Source organism: Dendrobates tinctorius, unplaced genomic scaffold (genome assembly GCF_039654945.1).
Source record: "Dendrobates tinctorius isolate UK_male_01 unplaced genomic scaffold, ASM3965494v1 ptg000046l, whole genome shotgun sequence".
NCBI classification, from domain to species: Eukaryota; Metazoa; Chordata; class Amphibia; order Anura; family Dendrobatidae; genus Dendrobates; species Dendrobates tinctorius.
The window spans coordinates 46,341,174-46,367,057 of NW_027361714.1; the positions used below are offsets into that span (position 1 = coordinate 46,341,174).

The 25,884-nt window shown below is 42.9% G+C and overlaps 2 protein-coding genes across 12 annotated transcripts in view; one reads left to right on the top strand and one right to left on the bottom strand.

The window, feature by feature from the left end:
* LOC141089457 (uncharacterized) overlaps positions 1 to 18,923 on the top strand; it is a 59,636-nt gene extending 40,713 nt beyond the window's left edge. Inside the window, exons 7-14 of the mRNA XM_073575886.1 lie at positions 1,699 to 1,824; positions 8,630 to 8,675; positions 8,893 to 9,026; positions 9,980 to 10,108; positions 11,935 to 12,049; positions 13,711 to 13,845; positions 16,273 to 16,398; positions 18,047 to 18,923. Of these exons, the coding sequence (XP_073431987.1) occupies positions 1,699 to 1,824; positions 8,630 to 8,675; positions 8,893 to 9,026; positions 9,980 to 10,108; positions 11,935 to 12,049; positions 13,711 to 13,845; positions 16,273 to 16,398; positions 18,047 to 18,177 (942 nt within the window). The 3' untranslated portion in view covers positions 18,178 to 18,923. The remainder of the gene's footprint in view (positions 1 to 1,698; positions 1,825 to 8,629; positions 8,676 to 8,892; positions 9,027 to 9,979; positions 10,109 to 11,934; positions 12,050 to 13,710; positions 13,846 to 16,272; positions 16,399 to 18,046) is intronic.
* Positions 18,924 to 19,032: 109 nt separating this feature from the next.
* MAP7 (microtubule associated protein 7) overlaps positions 19,033 to 25,884 on the bottom strand; it is a 198,533-nt gene continuing 191,681 nt past the window's right edge. For all 11 annotated transcript variants that reach the window (XM_073575877.1, XM_073575875.1, XM_073575878.1 and 8 more), the window contains 4 exons: positions 22,992 to 23,040; positions 22,116 to 22,251; positions 21,765 to 21,964; positions 19,033 to 20,476 (listed from right to left, as the gene is read on the bottom strand). In XM_073575877.1, the coding sequence (XP_073431978.1) occupies positions 20,466 to 20,476; positions 21,765 to 21,964; positions 22,116 to 22,251; positions 22,992 to 23,040 (396 nt within the window). In that variant the 3' untranslated portion in view covers positions 19,033 to 20,465. The remainder of the gene's footprint in view (positions 20,477 to 21,764; positions 21,965 to 22,115; positions 22,252 to 22,991; positions 23,041 to 25,884) is intronic.

Sequence of the window (25,884 nt, forward strand, 5' to 3'; positions counted from 1 at the left end):
ATTGGCTGTTCAGACTAGGGACATGGTTGTCCTTCAGTGCGGCCTTTGCTGCTGCTAGTAGGAACAACTTTGCCTCTGCAGCATCGAAGGCGCACAGGGGCACTGAACTGTCTGGATCTAACAATTTGACAAGCTTCAGAGCAGTGTTTGCAGATTCTATGGCTCTAGCAAAGAGCTAGAGTTTGTAAGCACTCCACTCCTTGCCTTGGAATCCAGACATTGCTGATAAACCGCAAAAGTGGCCGGTCACCTACATAATGAGGTAACCGGCCAAACACTATACTAGTAGAATTTCCTCCATATTTGAGACTAAGTATGATTTTTAGCAACAAGTAAATTGCAAAGCTACCTTTTTTATGAGCATTTTAAATTTGTTTTACCCATTTAAGATGATGATACAAATCCTTTTAGAGGAAACCTGTCAAACGATTCATGCTTCCCAATCCACAGACAGCATGATTCATGGCCTGGCTGCATGATTGGTGCCAGGGATACTAATCACTGAAATACTCTGACGTTTTACACAAGATAATTTTTCAAGATCTATCTGGGTACCATAGTTGGAGATGAGTAAATTGACTCCACCTTTGGACAACTCTTGGTGCTGACAGGTCTGTCCCTTTTGTACACAAGAGGGGGGAGACCTGTAAATCCCCTCCAGCAATTCATGGAGGAGCCCGACTAGTCTTGTCTATGCTTCATAGTTAGACTTCTAGTTTGGAAAGGATTTTAACAAAACGCAAAGGGAACAGTAAAGAAATTTAAATAAAGTCAGTATTTGGTGTGACCACCTATTGCCTTCAAAACTGCATCAAAGCATCAATTTTTTTCTAGGTAGACTTGCACACACTGTTTTTAAAGGAACACGGCAGCGAGGTTGGAGAACTAACCGCAGTTGAAAATTTTGAGTTGGATGCAGGGTGGTTGGCAAAGAGTGGTCATCCCAAATATGTTTGCACATTATATGTGTGTGTGTGTGTGTGTGTGTGTGTGTGTGTGTATATATATATATATATATATATATATATATATGTATGTGTTCAGGAGCTTACCGTATTTTCCTCTGTCTAAAACATACCGTGATTACTTGTTTTGCATTAATTTTCCTGTTCCTAAATAATTGCATGTAAAATAAACTAAATCTATCAATGCGTGTGTAGTCCTATATTTTGATGGAATAGTTAACAGTCCGCTAAAACTGCGCTGCAGTATATTCTTCATTGCACAAGTTACTTATGTCAGCTGCAGCTCCCCTTTCATATCACCTTACTAAACATAAGATACTGTTTTCCATTACATTTAAATGGAAAATGTAACATGAAAAGATGGAAAAACACACAAACTAATTTCTGCTCCATCATAAATAGTCATGAGCGAACGTTCTTGGGTAAGATGTTATCCGAGCATACTTGTGTGCTAAGCGAGTGTCTTCGGCATGCTCAAAAAAAATATGTTCCAGTCATGGGGACTCAAACATATTTTTCGAGCATGCCGAAGACACTTGGTTAGCACACAAGTATGCTCGGATAACATCTTACCCAAGAACATTCGCTCAACACTAATCATGGATTGTAACTGGTTCAGTATGACGTTTTTATTCTTCACAGGATATATCCACTACTTTGCTTTAGAAATGCATATATTTAAAGATGGTTTACTTGGTCTCAAATTGATAAGTCATTCACTTATTTTTTGCAGTACTACAGCTGCGCTTCTCTGGGTAACATTGCTGTTAATCCAGAGCACCATAAAGCTATGCTCACAATTGGGGACAAGTTCTTGATTCGGATGCTGGTCTCAATGATGTCTTCCACTGTGCAAAAGGTAAAGTCATAAAGGCAACACTACTGAATGAAGTGCTGGATTCTGTGACTTCATAATATACAGGGTGGGCCATTTATATGGCTACACCTAAATAAAATGGGAATGGTTGGTGATATCAACTTCCTGTTTGTGGCACATTAGTATATGGGAGGGGAAAAACTTCAAGACGGGTGATGACCATGGTGGCCATTTTGAAGTCGGCTAATTTGGATCCAACTTTATTTTTTTCCAATGGGAAGAGGGTCATGTGACACATCAAACTTATTGAGAGTTTCACAAGATAAACAATGATGTGCTTGGTTTTAACGGAACTTTATTCTTTCATGAGTTATTTACAAGTTATGACCACTTATAAAATGTGTTCAAAGTGCTGCTCATTGTGTTGGATTTTCAATGCAACCCTCTTCTCCCACTCTTGACACACTGATGGCAACATTAGATTCTAAAGGTAAAATGCATAAAGGAAACCCTTTTACCCCACTACAATGTTAGACTAATACAAAAATAGAGACTTTCTACACCTAGTCTTTTTTTTGTTTTCAGTAGGTTAGTGCACAGGTTGCGGTATGCAGTGACTGACAGGAGAGCAAGGGTTAACGTATTTTATTTTAACAATTATGTACTCCACACAGGGTGAAAGAGTTAAACAGGGATAATGCAGGTAGTAGATAATAAAGGTTTACGGTAGAGGAAAATGATGGGAGCAATTCTTAAGGTGAAACGTATCCAATCCGACGACTTCCAGACTGTAGAGTCCACGAAACTAGCATTGGTGCCAATAACGGTCAGTGCGGGGTTAACCCTGTGTAGTCCTGATGACAGCGACGAGCTGCGTCCTTCCAGCAGCGGCAAGTCTCACGGTCACACACCTGTTCCTTCTAAGGCGGCACGCTCGCGGTACTCTTGAGCCCGAAGCGTTTGGCACTTTGCTTTGCGGGGGCAAACGGGCACATGGTACATCTCTGTTCTCAGTCTCTGCAGACGGCAGCGGGGATGCTGGAGCACGGGCCTGCGCTACGGTGCTCAAGGGACGGAGCACTCAACTCCCCCTGCTGCTCGCTGTCAGTTCCCGCCAAGTCTCTGTTTCGGCACGTGCTTTTGCTCTTTTACCTCAGACACTCCCCCTGCTGTCAAGTGTAAAGGTTGGTCCGGTTCTTTAAGCTTTCCCACGGACAACAGAGGAGAAAGGTACCCCCAGCCTGGTTCTTCTGCTTACACACAAAATGAAGCAAATATTTGTAGAGAGGCAGCATGATGGGTAATGCTGTGCAGGCACTGATAAAGGTAGATATGGGAGCAACATGACAGGGCAAACTGTTATGAATGAGTCACCGAGGAGGAAAAAGCAAGCTAAGCCCAGAAAACCGGAGAGGTTGGTAACTAGCGGATTTCAGACCCCTGATGCTATCCACTACAAGCAGTAGCCGTGGAGCGTGTCTACGGTGGTCCTAGAAAGATAGGCTGCGCAAATAATGGGGCCCTCACTAGCTAGAAAGGACAGGAAAGAAAAGCTGCTGTCTGCAATCACGCCAAAAACCCTGCCAAAAAAAATGTCCAGCACGTCTGATAGAAAAAGGCCCTGAAGTCGCTAGACTTCAAATCACTATATCAGCACTCGGGTATATTCTGAAGACAGAGCAAAAGAGATCAACTGATCAGAGACAAAATGGGGATTCAGCCCATTCCCAGCCAGGGCTGGCTGAACACAAAAACTAAGTAAACCAGACAAAAACTCATATGAACAATAGCAGAGAAAACCTAGCTTTAGGAAGGCAGGAACCAAACTGGAAACCTGAAGCCACAGTCAGGAAAAATCACCAGCAAGAAACTAGGGAGTCGGCTGCCTTAAATCCAATCAGAAACTCCTGATGTCCAATCGCAGTCCTCTTCCTCAGGTGGCCGGTCTCTGCCATTTAGATCAGCTTCATTACCTCCCTTCACCATCAGAGGGAGTGGGAGTCCAGATAGAGAACTCACTACTCCTCTGTCAGCACAGCCAGCTGCATAACCCTCACCAGAAGCCAGAGGCAAACCCGAAAATGAGCTCACAACAGCAAACCTTTATAAATGCAAAGTGGGGGAAGGAAAGAAAAGTGTGTGGTGTATTATATATGAAAAATACACATGAAAACCCCAATCCATTCAAAACGGCAGGGGGGAGAGCGTGTGTGTGTGTGTGTGTGTGTGTGTATGTATGTATGTGTATATATGTGTGTATATATATATATATATATATATATATATATATATATATATATATATATATATATAGATAGATAGATAGATAGATAGATAGATAGATAGATATATTTTCAGAAAAACGCAGCATTGCCTATATGGGTGTAGGGTCAGTGGGCCTGACTGGGGGGTGGTCCCTCTCTTACCGCGCAGAGACGTAACAGAGACACGATGGAGGCAAGTGTCGGGTACAACAGGTCCAAGTTTATTCTATTGCCATCCGCCTGACGGCCTCCGAAGTACTCCGCACTTCAACTCACTTCACTTATCGGCCCTCCGTTTCCAGGGCCGCTTCACGCACACCGTACTTTACACCGGGGACGTTCATATACGCACCGTCCCCTCTTCACTCTTCGACGCTCCTGTCAGATCCGTCACTGTGGCCGCCTTAGGCCCGTAAACCAACAGTACTTTTACTGATCAGTCGTCTCTCTCAATACGGTATGCTTTACCTCGGTGCCTCGTCTATACTGCGGTACGTTTGTGTCAGGACCACCCCCCTGACTTTCTCTCTCCTCAGTCCCCCTGGTTTAGTTTTCCTCACAGTACACAAACTGTCGTAGTCCTCCTGTCACTGGAGCTCACCCTGGGGACTGGAACTTTCTGGAACCCTCCTGTCAAATTTATATCATTCCTGGTTCCCTGTAACTCCGCCCCCCATGACGAACAGTTTCCTTAACCCTAAGCTGATGTCAAGTCCTTTTCTCACACTCCTCCCTGCCCTCTAATGGTCAACCCAAGGTACTGCACGTCCCCTACACTTTCTCAGCTGTTTCCCCACTGTAGTAACTGACACCTGTCTAAACTGTGCAAACCTTCCTTTCTCTATTCTGACAAGTCTGTCTGTCCATCAGGTCACCTTCCCTACACTCCCTTTCCTTTGAATATTGTCGTCCTCGACAATCGTAATCCCTGCCTTCGTCGTTCTGAAGCTTCACCTACACTCTGTTGTCGGACCAGTTGTTGGGCCAAACCTACTACCCGCGGGGTGCCGAACTATACTGGGAGCACCATGCTCTGAGCAGCCTACTGCTACTCACCAGCGCGCACGCCACATGACAACGTCTTTCAAATTGGGCTAGGTACACCCATATTCTCTCTATGGCGTGTACCTTCCCCTACTCTCCCCTTCTGTCACCTTCCACTGTCCGGTAGGCCATGATCGAGGCCTCACACCTACCAGATCATTGCCGGCGTCCACCTTCCTCCTTCAGGGGTGTCTGTGGTGTTGAGGACCTGACCTAGGACGGCTGTCTTTCTCACGTCTTCCATCTCTTTTACCTTTCTTTCAGTTACATGTCATGGTCGGCGTCTCCACACTTAGACCCCTTTTGGATCTCACATTTCCCTTTGGTCCCTCAGACCTTCTCCTACCCGGACCTGTTGCATTTACTTGTATAATATGCACAACAAAATAACTTTACAATATCACAAGTACCCCATTTTTTTATATATTATTTTTTTTTTTCATTTTCCTTTGCTTTTAAAACCAACATATAACAACATTGCATATCTTCTTTCTCCCCCCCTTCCTTGGACATGGACACTCCCTCTCTTCTTCGTATCCCTGCTCTGTCAGGCAAACATATTTACGAATACTCTCCTTTAAAGGGAACATAGATAAAAGAAAGAAAGGGAGAAAAAGGAAATAGAAACAACAGTTAAACCACAACAAAATACATTGCTTTTTTTAACATAACTGTCCATATGACCTGCACAACGGTGCATCGAACTCCCGACAGTCTAACCCACTTTTAGTGGTCAGAAGTGAGCGGCTTCACAGCCATGGAGCTCCTGGGATACCGAGGGTGTCCACACAAGCCCTCTTTACGGGGGTTCACATCCTTCGGGCTCTGCAAGTACGGCCGCCGCATAATAACCGCGGGGACAGTACTCTTTGTAGTACGACACTAAGTCTCCTTCTTTCAAAGCCCGACCGTGACGAATTGAAGTCACATTTATATAAACTTTCTGGCCAGTCTCATCCCGAATAAAGCCGTATCCTTTGGCTATGTTGGTATACACCAGCCGTCCCATAGATCTCTTAGCCGCCATACCTGCCTCTCCCTTTTCATGGAGCAGGTTCCATATCTCCTGCTCCCGGGCCTTCTTTTTCTTAATATCCTCCGCGACCCAGACGGAGGGTACAGCGCAGGCTCTGGAGCCTGGTGGGCAGGGCTCCGCCGAAGAAGAGAGCGGGGCAGAGGCGGCCAATGATGTCAGCGGCCCAGCAGCCGCTGGGGCCGGGTGGTGGGTGGGAGCAGCCGTGTTCCCAGAAGATTGGGCCACAAGGCCTGTCAAACAGGCCACAGTCGGTTCCAGCGCCGGCACAGCAGCCGCGGCCGCAGGGTAGGCCGCACCTGAAATTTCATCCGAAGCCGGGGCAGCGGCCGCCTTTGAAGATGCGGTCGCTAGCGGCAGAGGGGATGCAACAGTGTCTTCTACGGTCAGACTCCGCACCAGCGACACCGGGCGTGGCGCGGTTCGGGACCAGGAGCGGAGGCCCTGCTCAGTTCTGCGTATATGGTAGGGCCCTCCTTGGCCGGGCTCTCGGGGACATAGAATGCCGCGTGCTGTGGCTGAATAGTGGGGGCCGCTTGCGGAGCCACTGTCGGGGCCAGGGGAACTCTCGCCTTCCCCGGTGCCGTGGCCTCTGTCACGTCATCACGTGGCTCTTCCTGCAGTCTCCGCTCTTTGCCCCGCCATCTGGCGGGGCTAGCCTCCAGGCTCAGGGGCTCCGCAGGGAGGCTCTCCGCTGGTAACTTTGGCGGCCGTTCCCGCTGGTTCCGCACAGGCTCTGCTTCTCCAATGAACAACCAGCTGCCTGCCCTTGGCTCTGAGGGGGACGCTTTCTGGCGAAGCTCGACCTCCCGCCGCCATCGCCACTCCAGGCGCCCGATGCCTCGACACCCGCAGCGTCTCAAACCGTCCGTTGGGCAGCAGTCGAATGGCGCCAAGCAGCCGCAGCTAACCTTTTCCTCTGTTCCACTCCCTCTGCTGGGTGGGGCGATGGCAGGCCTCTCCACCCATCTGCCAGGGTCAAGTATATGGGAGCGTCGGCCTCCGCTTACATACCGCTTCCCCCTGGGGTACGTTGGAGGGGGTCCCAGTCCATTCAGAACTGCAAACACCTGGACCTCTCCTCTGCGCTGAAGCAACACTCCATACTGCACAGCACCTGGTACCGCCCCGGATCCTCTGCTGGCAACGCAGATCCACCACAGCATTCCCAATTTGTACTCCACAGGTGGGTAATTTGTAATCCACAGGTGTTTGTAATCCAAGCAGTGTAGTCCAAGTCTTTCTCCATTCTTTAGGGAAGGCCTGCCGCAGAAGATGACGTATTGGCGTAGTCGGCAGGATCGCCGCCGCTAAGTGTAGGGTCAGTGGGCCGGACTGGGGGGTGGTCCCTCTCTTACCACGCAGAGACGTAACGATGGAGGCAAGTGTCGGGTACAAGAGGTCCGAGTTTATTCTCTTGCCGTCCATCTGACGGCCTCCGAAGTACTCCGCGCTTCAATTCACTTCACTTATCGGCCCTCCGTTTCCAGGGCCGCTTCACGCACACCGTACTTAACACCGGGGACGTACATATACGCACCGTCCCCTCTTCACTCTTCGACGCTCCTGTCAGATCCGTCACTGTGGCCGCCTTAGGCCCGTAAACCAACAGTACTTTTACTGATCAGTCATCTCTCTCAATACGGTATGCTTTACCTCGGTGCCTCGTCTATACTGCGGTACTTTTGTGTCAGGACCACCCCCCTGACTTTCTCTCTCCTCAGTCCCCCTGGTTTAGTTTTCCTCACAGTGCACATACTTTCATAGTCCTCCTGTCACTGGAGCTCCCCCTGGGGACTGGAACTTTCTGGAACCCTCCTGTCAAATTTATATCATTCCCGATTCCCTGTAACTCCACCCCCATGACCAACGGTTTCCTAAGCTGATGTCAAGTCCTTTGCTCACACTCCTCCCTACCCTCTAATGGTCAACCCAAGGTACTGCACATCCCCTACACTTTCTCAGCTGTTTCCCCACTGTAGTAACTGACACCTGTCTAAACTGTGCAAACCTTCCTTTCTCTATTCTGACAAGTCTGTCCGTCCGTCAGGTCACCTTCCCTACATGGGTGCAAATGTTTTCAAGGAAACTGGCAAAGCTTCCTTCCAAAGATATAGAAAGCCAGGAAAAAGGAGGCAGCACATCCTAAACAGGAATGAATAGCTTGAGATTGAAACGTAGCTGGTGTTGGTGATGTTCCCGTCATGCTGACTCCGTTTTTTGTGTATATTATATATTATACATACATTTTTCTACATCTTCTATTTATTTTACTCGGCGCCATTAATTTCACAGTACTTTACTTACATCATTTCTGTCCCCTTCGGGGCTCACAATCTAGATTCCCTATCAATGTATCATCGTGTAATATCATTCCGGTACATACTGTATATGTTTCAGCAAATTCAAATCGTTAACATTTAATGTACACCACTGAAAGTAAAAATAAATATCTTTGCTGTAAACCTGTGTTTTGTTTTTTTTTTGTTTGTTTTTTTATACACAGGTCTCCAGTCAGGCGTGTCTTTGTTTGAATAACCTAGCTTCAAGTGGTAAGAGATTTTATGTGTTTTATAAGTAACTATGAGCAAGATGTTCTTTAATGCTGTGCTTTGAAGCTGTTTGCTGGCTTTTACATTTTTTTTTTTTGACAAATGTGGATACCTGGAGTTTTAGCTGCTATCCTTTGTTGTCTTTTGTATTTTTTTTTTTTAAATGTTTATCTATACTACAGTGGTAATTGTTTTTATTTTTTTTTTTTTTATGAAGCTGAAGTTCGGGCCCATCTCTTCAGCATGGACATCATGCCTTTAGTACTCACCCTTCTGAATTCTAACAATAAAGATGTCCGACAAGCTTCGGTCACTCTCCTGTGCACATTGACCCATCCACCAGGAATTATGGTAGCTATATATATATGTGTGTGTGTGTGTGTGGTCTGGTGCGTTTTGTCTGTTCTGTACTGCGTGATGGCTTTCCTAGATCACAAACGTTCAGTTGCAACAGATTCCTCCAAGGTAGTTTTGAAAATATAACAAATTACATAGGATCAAAAACCTCACTGGAAAAATAGGCCTCAGGTGCACATATCCTAAATTGTGGCAATTTAAAGGGATTGTTGATTGCAGACTTTTAGACTCTGAATCCTTACATACCATGTGCTGAAAAGATTCCCCAGTGTTATGAGCACCGCTAGTATGTGATTAGCATACATGCAATCACATGCCAACTAGACGGGTACTGGCTCACTCAATACAAGTGTATTGAGTGAGGCCAGGAACAGTCTAGTCGAAATGTGGCATACTTACAGTCACACAGGTGCCCACTCCCAATGCCAACAACGGAGAATACTCATAGCACAGAGTGATGTAAGGACTCGAAAGTCTGCAGTCATATAAAGTGATTGGAGACTTGTAGTCTAAGGCTGGACAACCCCTTTAAGTGCCTGTGGTTCTGCATTACAGAACTTCTGGCACTCCTTGTGTTATGAAATTGTGTCCTAGTGAGGCACAGTATTTAACCCTAACAGCATTACATATGCTTGTGTACTACTGCAAGCTGTGGAGCACATCATACAAAATCGGATGGATAAAAAACTGTGTTTGAATCCAAAGGTTCAGTGAGGCCCCATGGCAGGCTATGGACTTTGTATTTCAGATTTCAGTAAAAAACAAGAACCTGCTATGTGCATACTTTGCATGTCAGCAGAAGCTGGACTGACGAAGAAGATAATGAGCTGAGCTTTACAGGGCGAAGGTGTAATTTGCTTATTGCAGACTGATGTATTATCTTTCTATCTGTGGTTATTTGTGCCATTTGGAGATGTCAGGATACCGTCATCCTCTGTTTTTCTCAGGATATGTTGCTATGTGAAAAAATCCTTCGACATTTGGCTATACTGATGCAGATGGAGAGAGCGAACCCTATGATTGTCATTCATGCAGCCTGCACTATCCAGAATCTAAGCCAATCGGAGAACATAAAGGTACATTCTAAAAAATACACCACTGATCTCTGCATTAGTAATGGGTTTCAACACCTGTATATAAAATGTACCATGTTGAATTACCTTGGCTTGTTACATTAGGTAATATAAAATGGTGTCAAACATGCTCAATTTTGGGTTGAACTTGCTTTCAAAGGGAATCATTCACTGCTTAGGACTTTTTTAACCTATTAATATGGGCTTCAGGAAATGAAATGGTAAAAATAGTCATACCTGTATGCCTCATCTGCATTCTTGTGGAGAAATCCTCTATTATTTGTTTATGGTAATGATGAGTTCTTCCAGGCTCTGGTGCGTGCATTGCCTGGAAGAAAACTCTGCCTCTGGTGTGCATTATCATACCAGCCCCCTTCCATCAGCGTCACCCTGCGCTGTGACATGTAGTAGAGACCCCGGAATCCAGTGCTTGCATCCTACAATTGCGCATTTATACATCACTTTCTCGCCCTTTTATGGGCATTGGTTTCTTTGTTCTTCCTCACAGGCGAGTCACTGTTACTTCTGCTCCAGTGATCGCCGGCGTGCGCGGTGATAAGGTGCTATTAGCACTCCCCACACCCAGTGACTCGCCGCACAGGAGAAGCCAATACCCATCGAAGGGTGGAAGAGTGTAATTACGCTATTGCAAGGCGTGTGATTCCGGGGCCACTACTACACGTCAGTGCAGTGTGACGCTGTGGGGGGTGCTGGTACGCTAACTAAGACTGGAGGCAGAATTTTCTTTCAGGCACTGCATGCGCCAGAGCCTGGAAGATCTCATCATTACCATAACAGAGTAAAAGAGGAGTTCTCCATAAGAATACTGCTGATATAAGGCATATATGACTGTTTTTAACATTGTATCTCCTGCATTCCCTTATTAATAGGTTAAAAAAGGTTGCAGGTGGTGACAGAGTACTTTTTAAAGTCAGTCTGTCGTGATACAGTTGTTTTTCACTTGTTAGTTTTTATTCACATTTTCATTATAACAATCTGATTTAAAAAAAAAAAAAAAAAAAAGTCAGTCTGTCAGCAGAATCAAACAAAATTGGGCATGCGTGTCTCTGAATTGTAATTTAACAACTCCCTTACATCTTTTCTCTGTTGATATGATCACAAATAGTCATATTCAAACGAGGCATTACTGAGTGCTAAAGTGCTATGGGTGTGACAGAGCACTTTCTGAACCTTTGCCTGCTCAGATTCCAGCACCAGCCTCTTGGCTTAATTAAAGGAAGGCAGCAGCACTAGTAATTTGAAAGAAGGGGTGTACACATCTAAGGACTTGATCAATCAGTCCACAAATATGGGGAGTGAGGCCGCACATCCAGTGAAATTAATTTTATTAATCCATGCAACGTTTCAGCTCCAGTGAGAAGCTTAGTGGAGCTGAATTGTGGCATGGTTTAATAAATTCATTACACTGGATGTGTTGCCTCCACTCCCCATATTTGTGGCCTCTTTGGCTTGATAGTTTACAGTCTGATTTCCTTGCCTGGCACATGACATTACAGAGTGAGCTATCCATCAGACTAGATAGGCTGGTGAAGAGAAGGCATCTGGATAAACAAAAGCAGGAAAGCCAGTTTTAGTGGCATAAGTAGGACTCGCTCAATGCTGGGCCAGTGGCAAGGGCTTATTGGTGAATATATTTTCACTGATCTCAAAGATTTCAACCTAGGTGACTGAGATCAGCAAGTTTATCTCAACTTTGTCTTTTTTTATTTGTGTGGAATGTCCCTGTGTCATTGTAGAACATAAGGGTATTTGTGTCATCATCCATTTTTAGACCATAACCATATTTATATTTTATTTCTTCTTGCTAGGTTATTGTGCAGAACCAGTGCTTTGAAGAATTACTGATTGCACTTCTTGATCCGAACAATGAAGATGACTCGCTGCAGTATGTTGTATCCTGCCTTGCAGAGCTTACTAAATATAGTAGGTTTTTAGCATTCTCACTTCACAACAAAAGTTCAAGCTTCTATTGAAAGATAGGATATGGATAAAGAATGAATGGTCTTCTAAATCTTGGATTAGATCAAAAAACAAAACAATAAGTGGGAAAAAAAAACCTAATTTAGTTAGCAAAGATGGTTTTGCTATGGCTGCAAAAACAACTGCAGGGAAGACTGCCTTAAAAGGGATTGCCTTAGGCTATGTGCACACATGCAGAATTGCTGCGGAAACTTGCGCAACTCCCTGCCACGGGAAAATCGTGGGAAATTCAAATGTGGAATTCCCGCGAAAAACTAGCGTTTTGCAAGCGATATTAACTTGCAGAATGCTAGCGGTTTCCAAGCGATCTGTAGCATCGCTTGGAAAACTGATTGACAGGTTGCTCACACTTTCAAGCATAGTGCTTGACAAATGTGACCAACTTTTTACTATTGATGCTGCCTATGCAGCATCAGTAGTAAAAGATAGGATATAAAAAACAATGATATTCTCACCTTCCGACGGCCCCCGATCTGCTCTGCGGCGCTCCCGGCATCTTCCGGTCCCAGTAATGCTTTGCGCGAAGGACCTGCGATGACATCGCGCTCACGAGAGCGCGACATCATCGCGGGCATTCGCACAAAGCATTACTGGGACTGTAAGATGCCGGGAGAGTGATGAGAGGCGGGAAGGACTTCAGGGACCGTCGGAAGGTGAGAATAACAATATTTTTTATTTTTGTTCTATTTTTTACAGGATTATGGTACCCAGGGCCTGGAAGAGAGTCTCCCCTTCTCCGGACCCTGGGTACCATCCGCACATGAAGCGCTCACTTCAGGCATGGTGGACATGGCCACATGCCTAAAATGAGCGTTTCAATGCAATCCTATGGGTGCGGAATCCCGGTGATTCCGCAAAAAGAATGAGCATGCTGTGGATTTTTCCGCTATGCAATTCCGCAGCATTAGCACAGCATTGCGGAATCCCATAGGATTGCATGGGATACTTTTTTGCGGCGATTCCGTGCGTAAAAAACCATTGCGAAAACGCAAAAAAATGCAACGTGCACACAGCCTTATGAAGTGTTTTATAGCATAACTACATATGCCAATAGGGGTCAGCTCCCTGATCACTGCTTTTTAGCTCTTTATAGTAATAATATTTAACTTTTTTCTATAGTGCCAATATATTCCACTGATAGAAATCTGAAGCAGGAAATGTGGTTATTGGTGTAAAGAATATTATAAGGGTACAGTAGTGAGATCTCTTCTGTAGAGAACATGTATGATAACGTTCTTTGTTTGTAGTACGCTAATGGAGTGAGTTCCTATTTGTCTGTTTCCTTAGATTATTCCTACAAAATGTAGTCAATTAGTGAAGAAATGAATTAAAAAATATTTATTAAAGCCTATATCTTGTATGCAGTGATTCTCCTGTAGTAGGTAGAGTACATAAATATTTTGAATTTCAAAAAGATTTGCAATGGTGGAATTCTGATAGCATCGATGTTGCCTTACTTTTCACTTGAATATAACAAGTATCCATCTTGTTGAAGATCAGGAAGGAAGTTGACAGGACGCAGTAACCCACCTAAGACCTGTGTAATAGGTGTACACATATTAAGGATACATTATTGCTCTTTTTTTTTTTTTTCTGCCCTCCAGCTATTACACGGGAGCAGTTGAGAAAAAGGAAGAAAGACGCAATTCTCAAGTGCCTGGTGGGGATGGCAGTGGACCTGGAAAACCAAGAACTCTCCTTTCAAGCTGCCAGTGTTCTCAATCATCTGTCACACTCTGGTAATGTACTTAGAAGAAAACAATTGTAGCAAACGTAATTTTCTTTATGACTTATACGTAAAGCAGCTGAAAATGTACAAAACAGCATCACATAATGTATTACCAGTGGACGGACATTATGATCGATACAAATGCATAGCTGGATTCACCCTTTACCCAAGCAGGTCATATGTTCAAGGATCTAACATATGTCAGAAATGCAATTCATGAATTTTAAAATTCTCCAGTTTTTAATGACGCTTGGCCCCGATGAGGCATCACCTTGTGAATATTTTCCTTACAAAATTTAGATAATGAATTCTCAAATACTATTAATTATACTTTCTACTAAACAGAAACGTGAAATTACAAACCATAGATATTTCATTGTGTTGTGACAACCATTATTCTGCCCCGTGAATGTATGCGAGACGTGTTTCTGCACTTCCTCGGTGTTGTGTAGTTGCTGAATCTTTACAAAAATCTTCTAGTGCGTTTATTCTTTCATAAAATATACAGCTGTGGCCAAAAGTATTAACACCCCTGCAATTTTGTCAGATAATACTCAGTTTCTTCCTGAAAATGATTGCAAACACATTCTTTGCTATTATTACCTTCATTTAATTTCTTAAATGAAAACACACAAAGAATTTTCCTAAAGCCAAATTGGATATAATTCCACACCAAACATAAAAAAGAGGGTGGACAAAAGTATTGGCACTGTTCGAAAAATCATGTGATGCTTCTCTAATTTGTGTAATTAACAGCACCTGTAACTTACCTGTGGCACCTAACAGGTGTTGGCAATAACTAAATCACACTTGCAGCCAGTTGACATGGATTAAAGTTGACTCAACCTCTGTCCTGTGTCCTTGTGTGTACCACATTGAGCATGGAGAAAAGAAAGAAGACAAAAGAACTGTCTGAGGACTTGAGAAACCAAATTGTGAGGAAGCATGAGCAATCTCAAGGCTACGAGTCCATCTCCAAAGACCTGAATGTTCCTGTGTCTACCGTGCACAGTGTCATCAAGAAGTTTAAAGCCCATGGCACTGTGGCTAACCTCCCTAGATGTGGACGGAAAAGAAAAACTGACAAGAGATTTCAGCGCAAGATTGTGCAGATGTTGGATAAAGAACCTCGACTAACATCCAAACAAGTTCAAGCTGCCCTGCAGTCCGAGGGTACAACAGTGTCAACCCGTACTATCTGTCGGCATCTGAATGAAAAGGGACTGTATGGTAGGAGACCCAGGAAGACCCCACTTCTTACCCCGAGACATAAAAAAGCCAGGTTGGAGTTTGCCAAAACTTACCTGAAAAAGCCTAAAAGGTTTTGGAAGAATGTTCTCTGGTCAGATGAGACAAAAGTAGAGCTTTTTGGGCAAAGGCATCAATATAGTTTACAGGAGAAAAAAGAGGCATTCAAAGAAAAAAAACAGTCCCTACAGTCAAACATGGCAGAGGTTCCCTGATGTTTTGGGGTTGCTTTGCTGCCTCTGGCACTGGACTGCTTGACCGTGTGCATGGCATTATGAAGTCTGAAGACTACCAACAAATTTTGCAGCATAATGTAGGGCCCAGTGTGAGAAAGCTGGGTCTCCCTCAGAGGTCATGGGTCTTCCAGCAGGACAATGACCCAAAACACACTTCAAAAAGCACTAGAAAATGGTTTGAGAGAAAGCACTGGAGACTTCTAAGGTGGCCAGCAATGAGTCCAGACCTGAATCCCATAGAACACCTGTGGAGAGATCTAATAATGGCAGTTTGGAGAAGGCACCCTTCAAATATCAGGGACCTGGAGCAGTTTGCCAAAGAAGAATGGTCTAAAATTCCAGCAGAGCATTGTAAGAAACTCATTGATGGTTACCGGAAGCGGTTGGTCGCAGTTATTTTGGCTAAAGGTTGTGCAACCAAGTATTAGGCTGAGGGTGCCAATACTTTTGTCTGGCCCATTTTTGGAGTTTTGTGTGAAATGATCAATGTTTTGCTTTTTGCTAGCTTCATTCTCTTTTGTGTTTTTTCATTTAAGACAAATGAAATGAAGATAATACCAAAAAAATTTGTGATTGCAATCATGTTCAGGAAGAAACTGAGTATCTGACAAAATTGCAGTGGTGTCAATACTTTTGGCCACAACTGTACATAAATAGCATATGCAGGTGATCATGTCTGTGCCATAGCAGAACCATAACAATCTATTTAGCCAGCTCAGTGACTGCATGGAACTAACCTGTTACAAGTTTAGGGGTCCATAATGTTTTTATGATTTCTTTTTTGTTCTCAATAAGTTACATAAGCATAGGCTTTTAAGTCTCCCCTTTTCCACATGAACACACTCTTTGATATTGTTAGAAAATAGAATTAACATCTTCTTACCAAAACTAAGAGACTGCCAGGAACAATACTTAGTTGGAAAAATATTAATTATTTTTATTTCCTTATATAGAAAATAACGTAGCAGACATGAAACTATTTATGAAGGAACTCCAAGCCTACCTCATGAGTTACCTCAGTCACCCAGAGCTAAGATTCCAACAGATGGGCATTGCCACCCTGGGCTCTTTAAGTGAAGGTATGTTCTATTTTGCTATGTCTGCATTCTAGATGTGATCTGCAGTTAAATGGAGAGGCTTATTGTGATGTTTTTGATTGATATTACTAACCAGAACTGACTTATGGCCCACCGTGATCCCAAGAATCGTGGCTCTGCAGAGCCCTGGCTGAATAGAGTGTTGGTTGATCATGCACACTACGTTCCTTTCACTTTTAATAGGAGGCACAAAGATCTGCTGAACACTGTTCTCAGTTGATCTATGGCTCTCTCATTAAAATGAATGGTGCCGCAGTGCGTACGATCGACCAAATTCATCAATTGGAAAGTTATCCCCTATCATTTTCATCAATGTCTGCCTTTTTGATGAGGGCACAAAAGTATGGTCAGGTGAGTTTGTGCCCACCTCAAAGTCTGACACTGCTGAAAAATGAGATAAGACAGCACACAAAGTGACTCGGTCTTCTTCATTAAAGTCAATGGCCCCTTCGACAGATATGCCTGAATAAGGTTTTTCAGGCTTTCAGAGAAAGGCTGCAACAGAGCCACTGATGAGTGGATGTGATGTGAAGCCAACCTAATGCTCATCTCCAATTCAGTAAATATGAAACTTTACACAGGGCATAATAAATAGCTGCGAGATCAGATAAAGCTTAAGATAATACAGCAAATTGTTTGATGCTGTTGTGGTGACTAGAACTTCAATCTATAAAAAGAATACATAAGACACAGTTGGAGTGTGGTATGTATGATTGTGTAAGCACGACACATTAGCCTATGGGGTTTTTTTTGCATATCTCTGGGGTTGGAGTAAGATTTGTGATGACGCAGATAAAGTTGCACACCATTAAGCGGCTTGCCTCATCCTTCAGGAGGCTTGAGGTTCTAAAGGGGGCTTTACACATAGTGATATCGCTAAAGCGTCACCGATTTTGTGACGCAGCAGCGATATCACTACATGTGATACTTGCCTCCGACCGGCTTCCCTGCTGTCTTATCGCGCGAGATCATCCACTTCTCGTTGTCAGCTTCCTGCTGGCGCAGACAAGCCAGCTGCGGAAGACGGCGGTCATTGCTTCGTCTGAAAAGTAAGTACGACCGCCGAGCATCGCTGGTTAGATCTGCCTGTTTGGCAGCTCACTAGCGACCATTTAGCGATGCACCAGCAATCCTGACCGGGTCGTATCGTGGTTGGGATCGCTGGTGCATCGCTAAATGTAAAGGGGCCTTTAATGAATCAGGATGCCTGCTTCAAAAGGCCCTGTCAGCAGGGTATGCAAGTGCATCTTAATGAATCGTCCCTATATCTCCAAAGTAACAGACTGCAGAAGCAGGCTACGCAGGGTGATAGTTTCTAGAATGGAAATACATCTGAACAGAAAAAATGCTGCATTATGCATGTCCAGAATCTCAGTGCCAAAAAGTGAAATGGTGGCATCAAACTTATAGTATACTATGTCTCCTATTCCAAATTCATCGCTATAAGAGAAAAACATGAAGCAGAGGAGATTGTGATCAATAGTAAAGTTATGCAACTAAAGTGATATGCATCTAAATTTCAGCGAAGATGTAGCCTTGCTACACATAGTAACCAAGGGCCATGTTTTATTTTGTAAACAGCTTTGTATAATATAATTTTCCTGTTAAGTTGTTTTTGCCCTCTTTTCAGATCCTGATTTTTCTCTGGCCATCAATCAAAGTCCGTTAAAAGAACAGCTTGAGGAGATTCGTCAGCAGACGGAGGAGACTCAAGCTCTACTCAAACTGGCCATCATTCAGACAGAGAACCTGAATCAATAATAAGTGACTATTACTTATAATTTGTTTACATTGTCCTGACTCGTGGGGCGGTCAGCAATAAGCCTCACTGACTGTTCTGTGTAGTGTTTGTTTTACTTTTCCAAATAGGGAAGATATTTAGTGATGCGGTTCTTGATTGTCAGCGTGTCCCCATTAACAACAAGCGTTAATCTTGTATTTACAGAACACAAACCCTCCTTCTGCACCTGCTGGTGCACATTCCTTCAGGAGGACATATCCACTTTAAGATGCAATTCCACTCAAAATAAACAGATTTTCTAGGATTTGAAACCAGGGTCTCTTGTCACCAGCTAGTCACCTGTCCTGACGAAGAGTCTGCATTTGTGGTTCATGGATATTCAATTGTATAGAATGTAGCTAGAATGCCATAAACAGAGTGCTGTTGTTTCTAGGGGGAAAAACTCTTTCCAGGACTAGTTTTGAACTGACCGTCTCTAAAGATACAGCAGGTTTTAGGATCAAACTGTAGGGCATTGATTAGTTGGTTAAAAGTGGATTTCTACCTTAACTGCATCTTCCAACCACATCACAATCTTCCTTTTTTATTTATTCTCTTTAGTGGACTCTTTTAGAAATAGATTTTATGTTTTACCTTTTGTGTTTTTATACTTTTTTTTATTACTTTGCATTTATTCCTAATGTATGGCAACATTAAATAATTGATCTGGTTATAATGTGAACTTGTGGAAAAAATTTTAACAAGTAATAAAATATTAAAATGGAAAGTTTGTCCTGTCTTTTGAACCTAGCGCCTACACTGTTCTTATTGGGAAATGCAACATACGATGCCGTGATGACCCACAGAGAAATGAACAATACAGTTAAAGTCAGATGTAAAATGACTTCAAACAGATTTATTAATTAATGACATGCTACATAAAATAAAAGTAAAAACTACATGATTTTAGCATTAAATATAATGTCTATGTACATGAAGAAAACGACAAGAAAAAGAAACAAAAGCCAAACCAAATTCAGTCCCATGACACACTATGTATAAAAAGTGAACCCATCTTTTTTTTTACATTTATTCCATCATTGTGACATAAACCCAATTTATTGTAACATTAAATTTCAGTTTATCTTATAGTGTACAAACCCTGTAGCCAAAGTAGTGTTTTTTCAGCTAGAGGTGCCCATATCTGGTGCTCGGATGCCCTCCTAGGCCCGTTCTGGGCAATGGGCAAACTCGGACCTACGATTAATCCTTGAGATCCAGTAATGGAAACATCTGAGCTAAAAATTTAGTATAGTTCATCTGACTGAATGCTTCATAATTTAAACAAGTTACTGTGAATTAGTTTTAAAAGTGCACATTTATAGACCTTAAGCAAACAAAATAGCAACATTCATATGAGACAATGTGGGTGAAGAGACACCGTAACCAACAAATAAAAGTGAAGATAAATTACTAATAGTCCAATATTCTCTCTTGCTCTGAAACGAGCAAAGTTATACTAATTCCTTCTTCCTCCAAACCCATAAATGTATAGACTCTTCCATTTGTGTATAAGAATTTAGTAAGGCAAAGAAACATCTATAGTCAAGCATACATAAGTACAATATAGATATTTTTTTCATCTTTTAAACTTTTGTTATTGTACAACAAATATTCAAGTATGGTAAAATCAGGTATAATTTACTTTGCAGACAATGGATCAATTAACAATAAAAAAAAGGCTAAAATCGTAAATACTAAATTTGTCATTTTAGTTATTACTTTTGAAGAAACCAAGAAAAGAACCAACCTATGAGAAGATTAATTACATTTCAGAGAACCTGATACATTAGCCTATACATTAAAGCCCCTTTAAATGGAGTTCTCAGCAATAATATTTAAACCAACTGGTTTAAATGACACCCGCTCCCTAGCCCTACACGTAGAGCTAAGAGGGTATTTTCAAGTATTAAACATATACAGTGTAAAAGATTATCAGGTTAAACAATTATGTTTAAAACTGGACAGTCCCAAAAAATAGTCCCACAATGCACCGGGATGCTTCCATGTTTTCCTCCTTGCAGGTAGGTAAAGACTTCAGAATACAATCTGTGCAAGAAGCAGCATTTTAGGGAAAAAAAAAAAGCCGTTCAACGCACTCGACAAAGCTCCAGTTCTTGTTCCCATAGAGAAGCAGTCTGTAAGCTGGTAAGAGGAAAAGTTTTCCTTCGGAGTAAGAAATATCCCAAAAATTCAAAAAACAAAAAGTTAATTTTCAGATGAATTCTTGGGGCTTTAAGATTTCTCTCTAAATGTCATTTTGGGGTGATCAGATGACCTCTGGGGATAAAAACAGAACATATGAGCAAGGAGATCACACAGGAACAATTCAAAAAGTTGGAGACTGTGTGTATATATGTATACCGTAATTTTTTTTTCAACCATTGCTACTTAGGAGCCATTCCAGGCTATAAGAAGTAGCCACGAGATATTGTGCTGCAATCTTCCTTCCTCGTAAATTGACAAGGGTGTTGTAAAAACCCTTCACGGAGCTAGCTAAAAGGCCTTTGGCTTTATCCTGGGCTCCATTTTCATTGCAATAGCACAAATGTCAATGTTAAAATGCCATCTAACTCATCACTTCTCTATATCTAGTGTCTCATGGGGTGTCTCCACTGTATAAATGTGTTAATCAAAATGCCTCCCTGACATAATGAGAACATTGGTCAACGGTAATTTTCTAGTAAAATAACCTAATAATGAAGAATGAGAATTTTTGCATAATACTACAATAGCATTGTGGTCAGTAATGTTCTATACTGATACTTGGAGGCATATGGTATATTACACATTGTCACACTCACGTATTTCTCAAACCAACAATGAACCATGCAGAAGATCAGCGGTGCCTATGTATTCAGCATTTGCTCCATATAGACCCACAATTGCAAATGTGAAAGAGTCCCCTGCAGAGTTGCTACAGAATAAAACCAAGAAATGTGAACAATAGGCAGTCACATCTTCTGCATTGCAGGAGCGATAGCATTAGTATGGTGATGCTGGCTGTTACAGTTGCGACAATGGCAACTATGTATACTTGCATATAACAAAAGATAACTTTCTGTAAGAGGCTTTAAAGTTAGTTTTTCACTTTGTTTTCTAAGTGGAAACAAATGTTTAAAAATTCTAATCCTACTCGGGAATCCGGAGATCTTTCTGATCACTCATATATAATGTTGTAATTCATCTATATGGCAGTGTATGAAACAATATATGTAACCAATCTGCCACATGGAGAAAAATGAAGTCACACCATGCAATTAAATAAGTATTGTCTGACAGTTGCTAGACATGTTTCCTACTGAAATACCATAAGGTTTCCTTGAAATGAATGTATTTTATGAATTTGGTCAGAGATAAACCGTATCGCTGAGGCTAATGGCTTTTGGGAAACTGGGATATGTCAACATGTGTTTTTGGATAATGAGCTTTTGTCCATATCGTGTATTTGAAGGATTTTCTTTTACAGTTGTTATTTCTGGTTCATTAGGTTTGGTTTCAGATAATTTGTCAGGCACTTTAAGATGGACAGAGTATTTTTATTCTGAGATTATAACTATTGTAGTACCTGCTGTTTGTGGTGTTTGCACATTATCGACTTCAAATGCGATGATTGGATTCAGAGGCGGAAGGTCCTGGATGCTGTTCCCCTCATTGTTTAGAGAATCAAGTTTCATTGGTTTAGATCCAACTGGTAAATTTATGATCTCTTCAAAATTATTGTTGTTTGGTGTACGTAATCCATTCTCATTTGGTTGTTTCTCTGTGCTAAAAGCCAGAAAGCCAGTGAAATACCAAACAGTAGATAGAAACAAACTATACATGTACATACAGCTGCTATAGACTTACATTGTAAAATTTAACATTGCAGACAGGTTTTATGTTACATTATTAACAGCAGCAAGGTAAAATCATTTACCTGTCTAGAGGTAACGCTTGGGAAAAAGTAACAATCCTTGGTGATGGTGCCACGGATTCTCCATTTCGAGCAGTTTCTGCATTGCTCTGGAGAAATACTGATGTCTGCTCCTCTTGTAAGGGGATGGGTGTAAGAGCTGGGGAAAGATTTATAAATTAAATGTGGAAAAAAAACAGATGTTTATTTTGTGTGTGTGTATACACAAACCCAATGACAGTCAGCTATAAGGACTAAGGGTACCGTTACAGCGATCCCTACAACGATACGACCTGGTAAGGATTGCTGGTACGTCGCTACATGGTCGCTAGTAAGCTGTCAAACAGGCAGATCTATTCAACGATGCAGCAACGATACGGCGATCTGTATAACGACCTCGGCGGTCGTTGGGACCTTGTCACACAGCATCTATTCTGACGACTCACACCTGAGTTCTGCGTCGCCAACGAGGTCGCTCGTCGGTGTCAAACACAGCGATGCATGCTGGCCAGCGGGACGCCTACGATCAAAAAATGGCCCAGGACACTCAAGCACGATCAGCGATATCCGGGGGGGCATCGTCTGTGTCACACGTAGCGAAATCGCTGGCGCGTCACAAAACCTGTGACGTTTCAGCGATCTCGCTACCGATCTCGTTATGTGAGATGGGGCCTTTAGACCTGGCTGTTAGACCGACAGAGAATACCAGAATATCAGAATACTGAATGGACAATCCATATGCTGAAGATAGTTGCATTGCTAGTTACTTTTCCCTACCATGTTGTAATGTCAAAGAGCTTTAACCAAATATAAACTGTACATAAACTATTAGAGAATTTCCTTGCTGTTGGCCTGAAGTGTTCATAATAAGAAGAAACGTTACCTAGAAATACTACACACCTGCATTTTCCACAGGTTTAGGAATCTCTCCATTCTTCTGAACAGCGGGCTGAATAAAAGGGAAAAAAAAAAAAAAACACTTTCAAAGTTGCTACATCATTTAAAAAATGTAAAAAAAAATTGAGTCCTCAGTAATAGATACCAACTTTTCAGTTAGCCATTAAAACATAACAAATAGCAAACTTTCAAGACTATTCGGGTCTCTTCATCAGGCTAAGTACAACAGAGAATCTGAAGAGTCACATATATACATTATAATATACACTCACTGGCCACTTTATTAGGTACACCTGTCCAACTGTGTGTTAAGACTTAATTTCTAATCTGCCAATCACATGGCGGCAACTCAGTGCATTTAGGCATGTAGACATGGTCAAGACAATCTCCTGCAGTTCAAACCGAGCATCAGTATGAGGAAGAAAGGTGATTTGAGTGCCTTTGAACGTGGCATGATTGTTGGTGCCAGAAGGGCTGGTCTGAGTATTTCAGAAACTGCTGATCTACTGGGATTTTCACGCACAACCATCTCTAGGGTTTACAGAGAATGGTCCGAAAAAGTAAAAAAAATCCAGTGAGCGGCAGTTCTGTGGCCGGAAATGCCTTGTTGATGCCAGAGGTCAGAGGAGAATGGGCAGACTGGTTCGAGCTGATAGAAAGGCAACAGTGACTCAAATTGCCACCCGTTACAACCAAGGTAGGCAGAAGAGCATCTCTGAACGCACAGTGCGTCGAACTTTGAGGCAGATGGGCTACAGCAGCAGAAGACCACACCGGGTACCACTCCTCTCAGCTAAGAACAGGAAACTGAGGCTACAATTTGCACAAGCTCATCGAAATTGGACAGTAGAAGATTGGAAAAACGTTGCCTGGTCTGATGAGTCTCGATTTCTGCTGCGACATTCGGATGGTAGGGTCAGAATTTGGCATAAACAACATGAAAGCATGGATCCATCCTGCCTTGTATCAACGGTTCAGGCTGGTGGTGGTGGTGTCATGGTGTGGGGAATTTTTTCTTGGCACTCTTTGGGCCCCTTGGTACCAATTGAGTATCGTTGCAACGCCACAGCCTACCTGAGTATTGTTGCTGACCATGTCCATCCCTTTATGACCACAATGTACCCAACATCTGATGGCTACTTTCAGCAGGATAATGCGCCATGTCATAAAGCTCGAATCATCTCAGATTGGTTTCTTGAACATGACAATGAGTTCACTGTACTCAAATGGCCTCCTCAGTCACCAGATCTCAATCCAATAGAGCATCTTTGGGATGTGGTGGAACGGGAGATTCGCATCAGGGATGTGCAGCCGACAAATCTGCGCCAACTGTGTGATGCCATCATGTCAATATGGTCCAACATCTCTGAGGAATGCTTCCAGCACCTTGTTGAATCTCTGCCACGAAGAATTGAGGCAGTTCTGAAGGCAAAAGGGGGTCCAACCCGTTACTAGCATGGTGTACCTAATAAAGTGGCCAGTGAGTGTATATATATATATATATATATATATATATATACACACAGTGAATAGAAATAATGCAGTAAATAAGACAAGTGATGTGAAGGGGAGAAACCGTCATGACAGTAAATATTGGAGGCGTTCTTTGATTGAAAAAGCCACCAGAGTAAGGAGATAGATGCACACAGATAACGCCTAACAGAATGACTGCAAGCTAACACAGCCATCTGCTGGTCAAAGATGATAGAGAAAGTGAAAGCACAAAGATTTGCATTAGTAGGAACCCATGTTCCCTCGGGGAGGAAACAGGAGAAGACACCAAGTCAAGTGATCGCTGTGGCACAGGCACTATTTATAAAAGATCCAGGACAGTGAAGGGGAGGAAATAGAGTTTGAATCTGTAGCAGGACGGGCGTACGCTACAGTGAGCTGGCTTATAGCCGCCATTATGTGAGACAAGACCAGAGTGAAGACCTAAAAGAGAACAGACCCTAGAGAGACCAAAGCGGGGACAGCTGAGTCAAGAGAGCAGAGTCAGAGCCAGGAGAGCGACGAGTAGGCTGCAACGGAGGGACATTCTTGTAAGTCGTTCAGTGTAGACATATGGTACAAATTGGGAACCAAGGCCACACTTAAGGGAACAAAGGCGGCTAGTGTGACGAGTGTGCCGGCTAACTCACCAACCTGGGACATGCGGCCTAGTGGTTAGTATCGTTGACTCCCGTTAGGGCCTGTGTGATGATGTGCATTGCCTAGAGAGTAACGACGATGACAGGCCCAGTAGTGAGAATGACTCCCTTTAGGTTGGGGTATTAGAACAGACATCACCGATGATGGCAGTTATTTGGTGGTGATAATAGAATGATAGTGTGTAAAAAGCATTGTGTCAATAATCCTGTTCATCTGAATTACGGTATTCTTGTTGTAACAGACTTTGCCTCCTTCTCTAAGCAGAAGATCGACAAGATCAGACAAAACTTTGGCCCGCAGCCCCCAATGCCCCTCTTAGCCGCTCAGCCCTGTTCTGCAAAAGCCAGCTTCTCCACCATGACAGAAGATCAGCTCTCCACCCTTCTGTCAATATCACACATCACCACTTGTGCCCTCCACCCACTCCCGTCTCACCTCATCCCTAACTTAGCCACAGTCTTCATCCCATCTCTAACACACCTCTTCAACCTTTCACTTACAAATGGTGTCACTCCCTTATCCTTCAAACATACCTCAATCACACCGATCCTCAAAAAGCCCTCCCTTGATCCATCCTCTGTGTCTAACTAACTATCGCCAGATATCTCTTCTCCCTTACGCCTCAAAACTACTGGAACAGCATGTATATCTTGAACTGTCCTCCCACCTCTCCTCCTGTTCCCTCTTTGACCGGTTACAATCTGGCTTCCGACCGCATCACTCAACTGAAACTGCCCTAACTAAA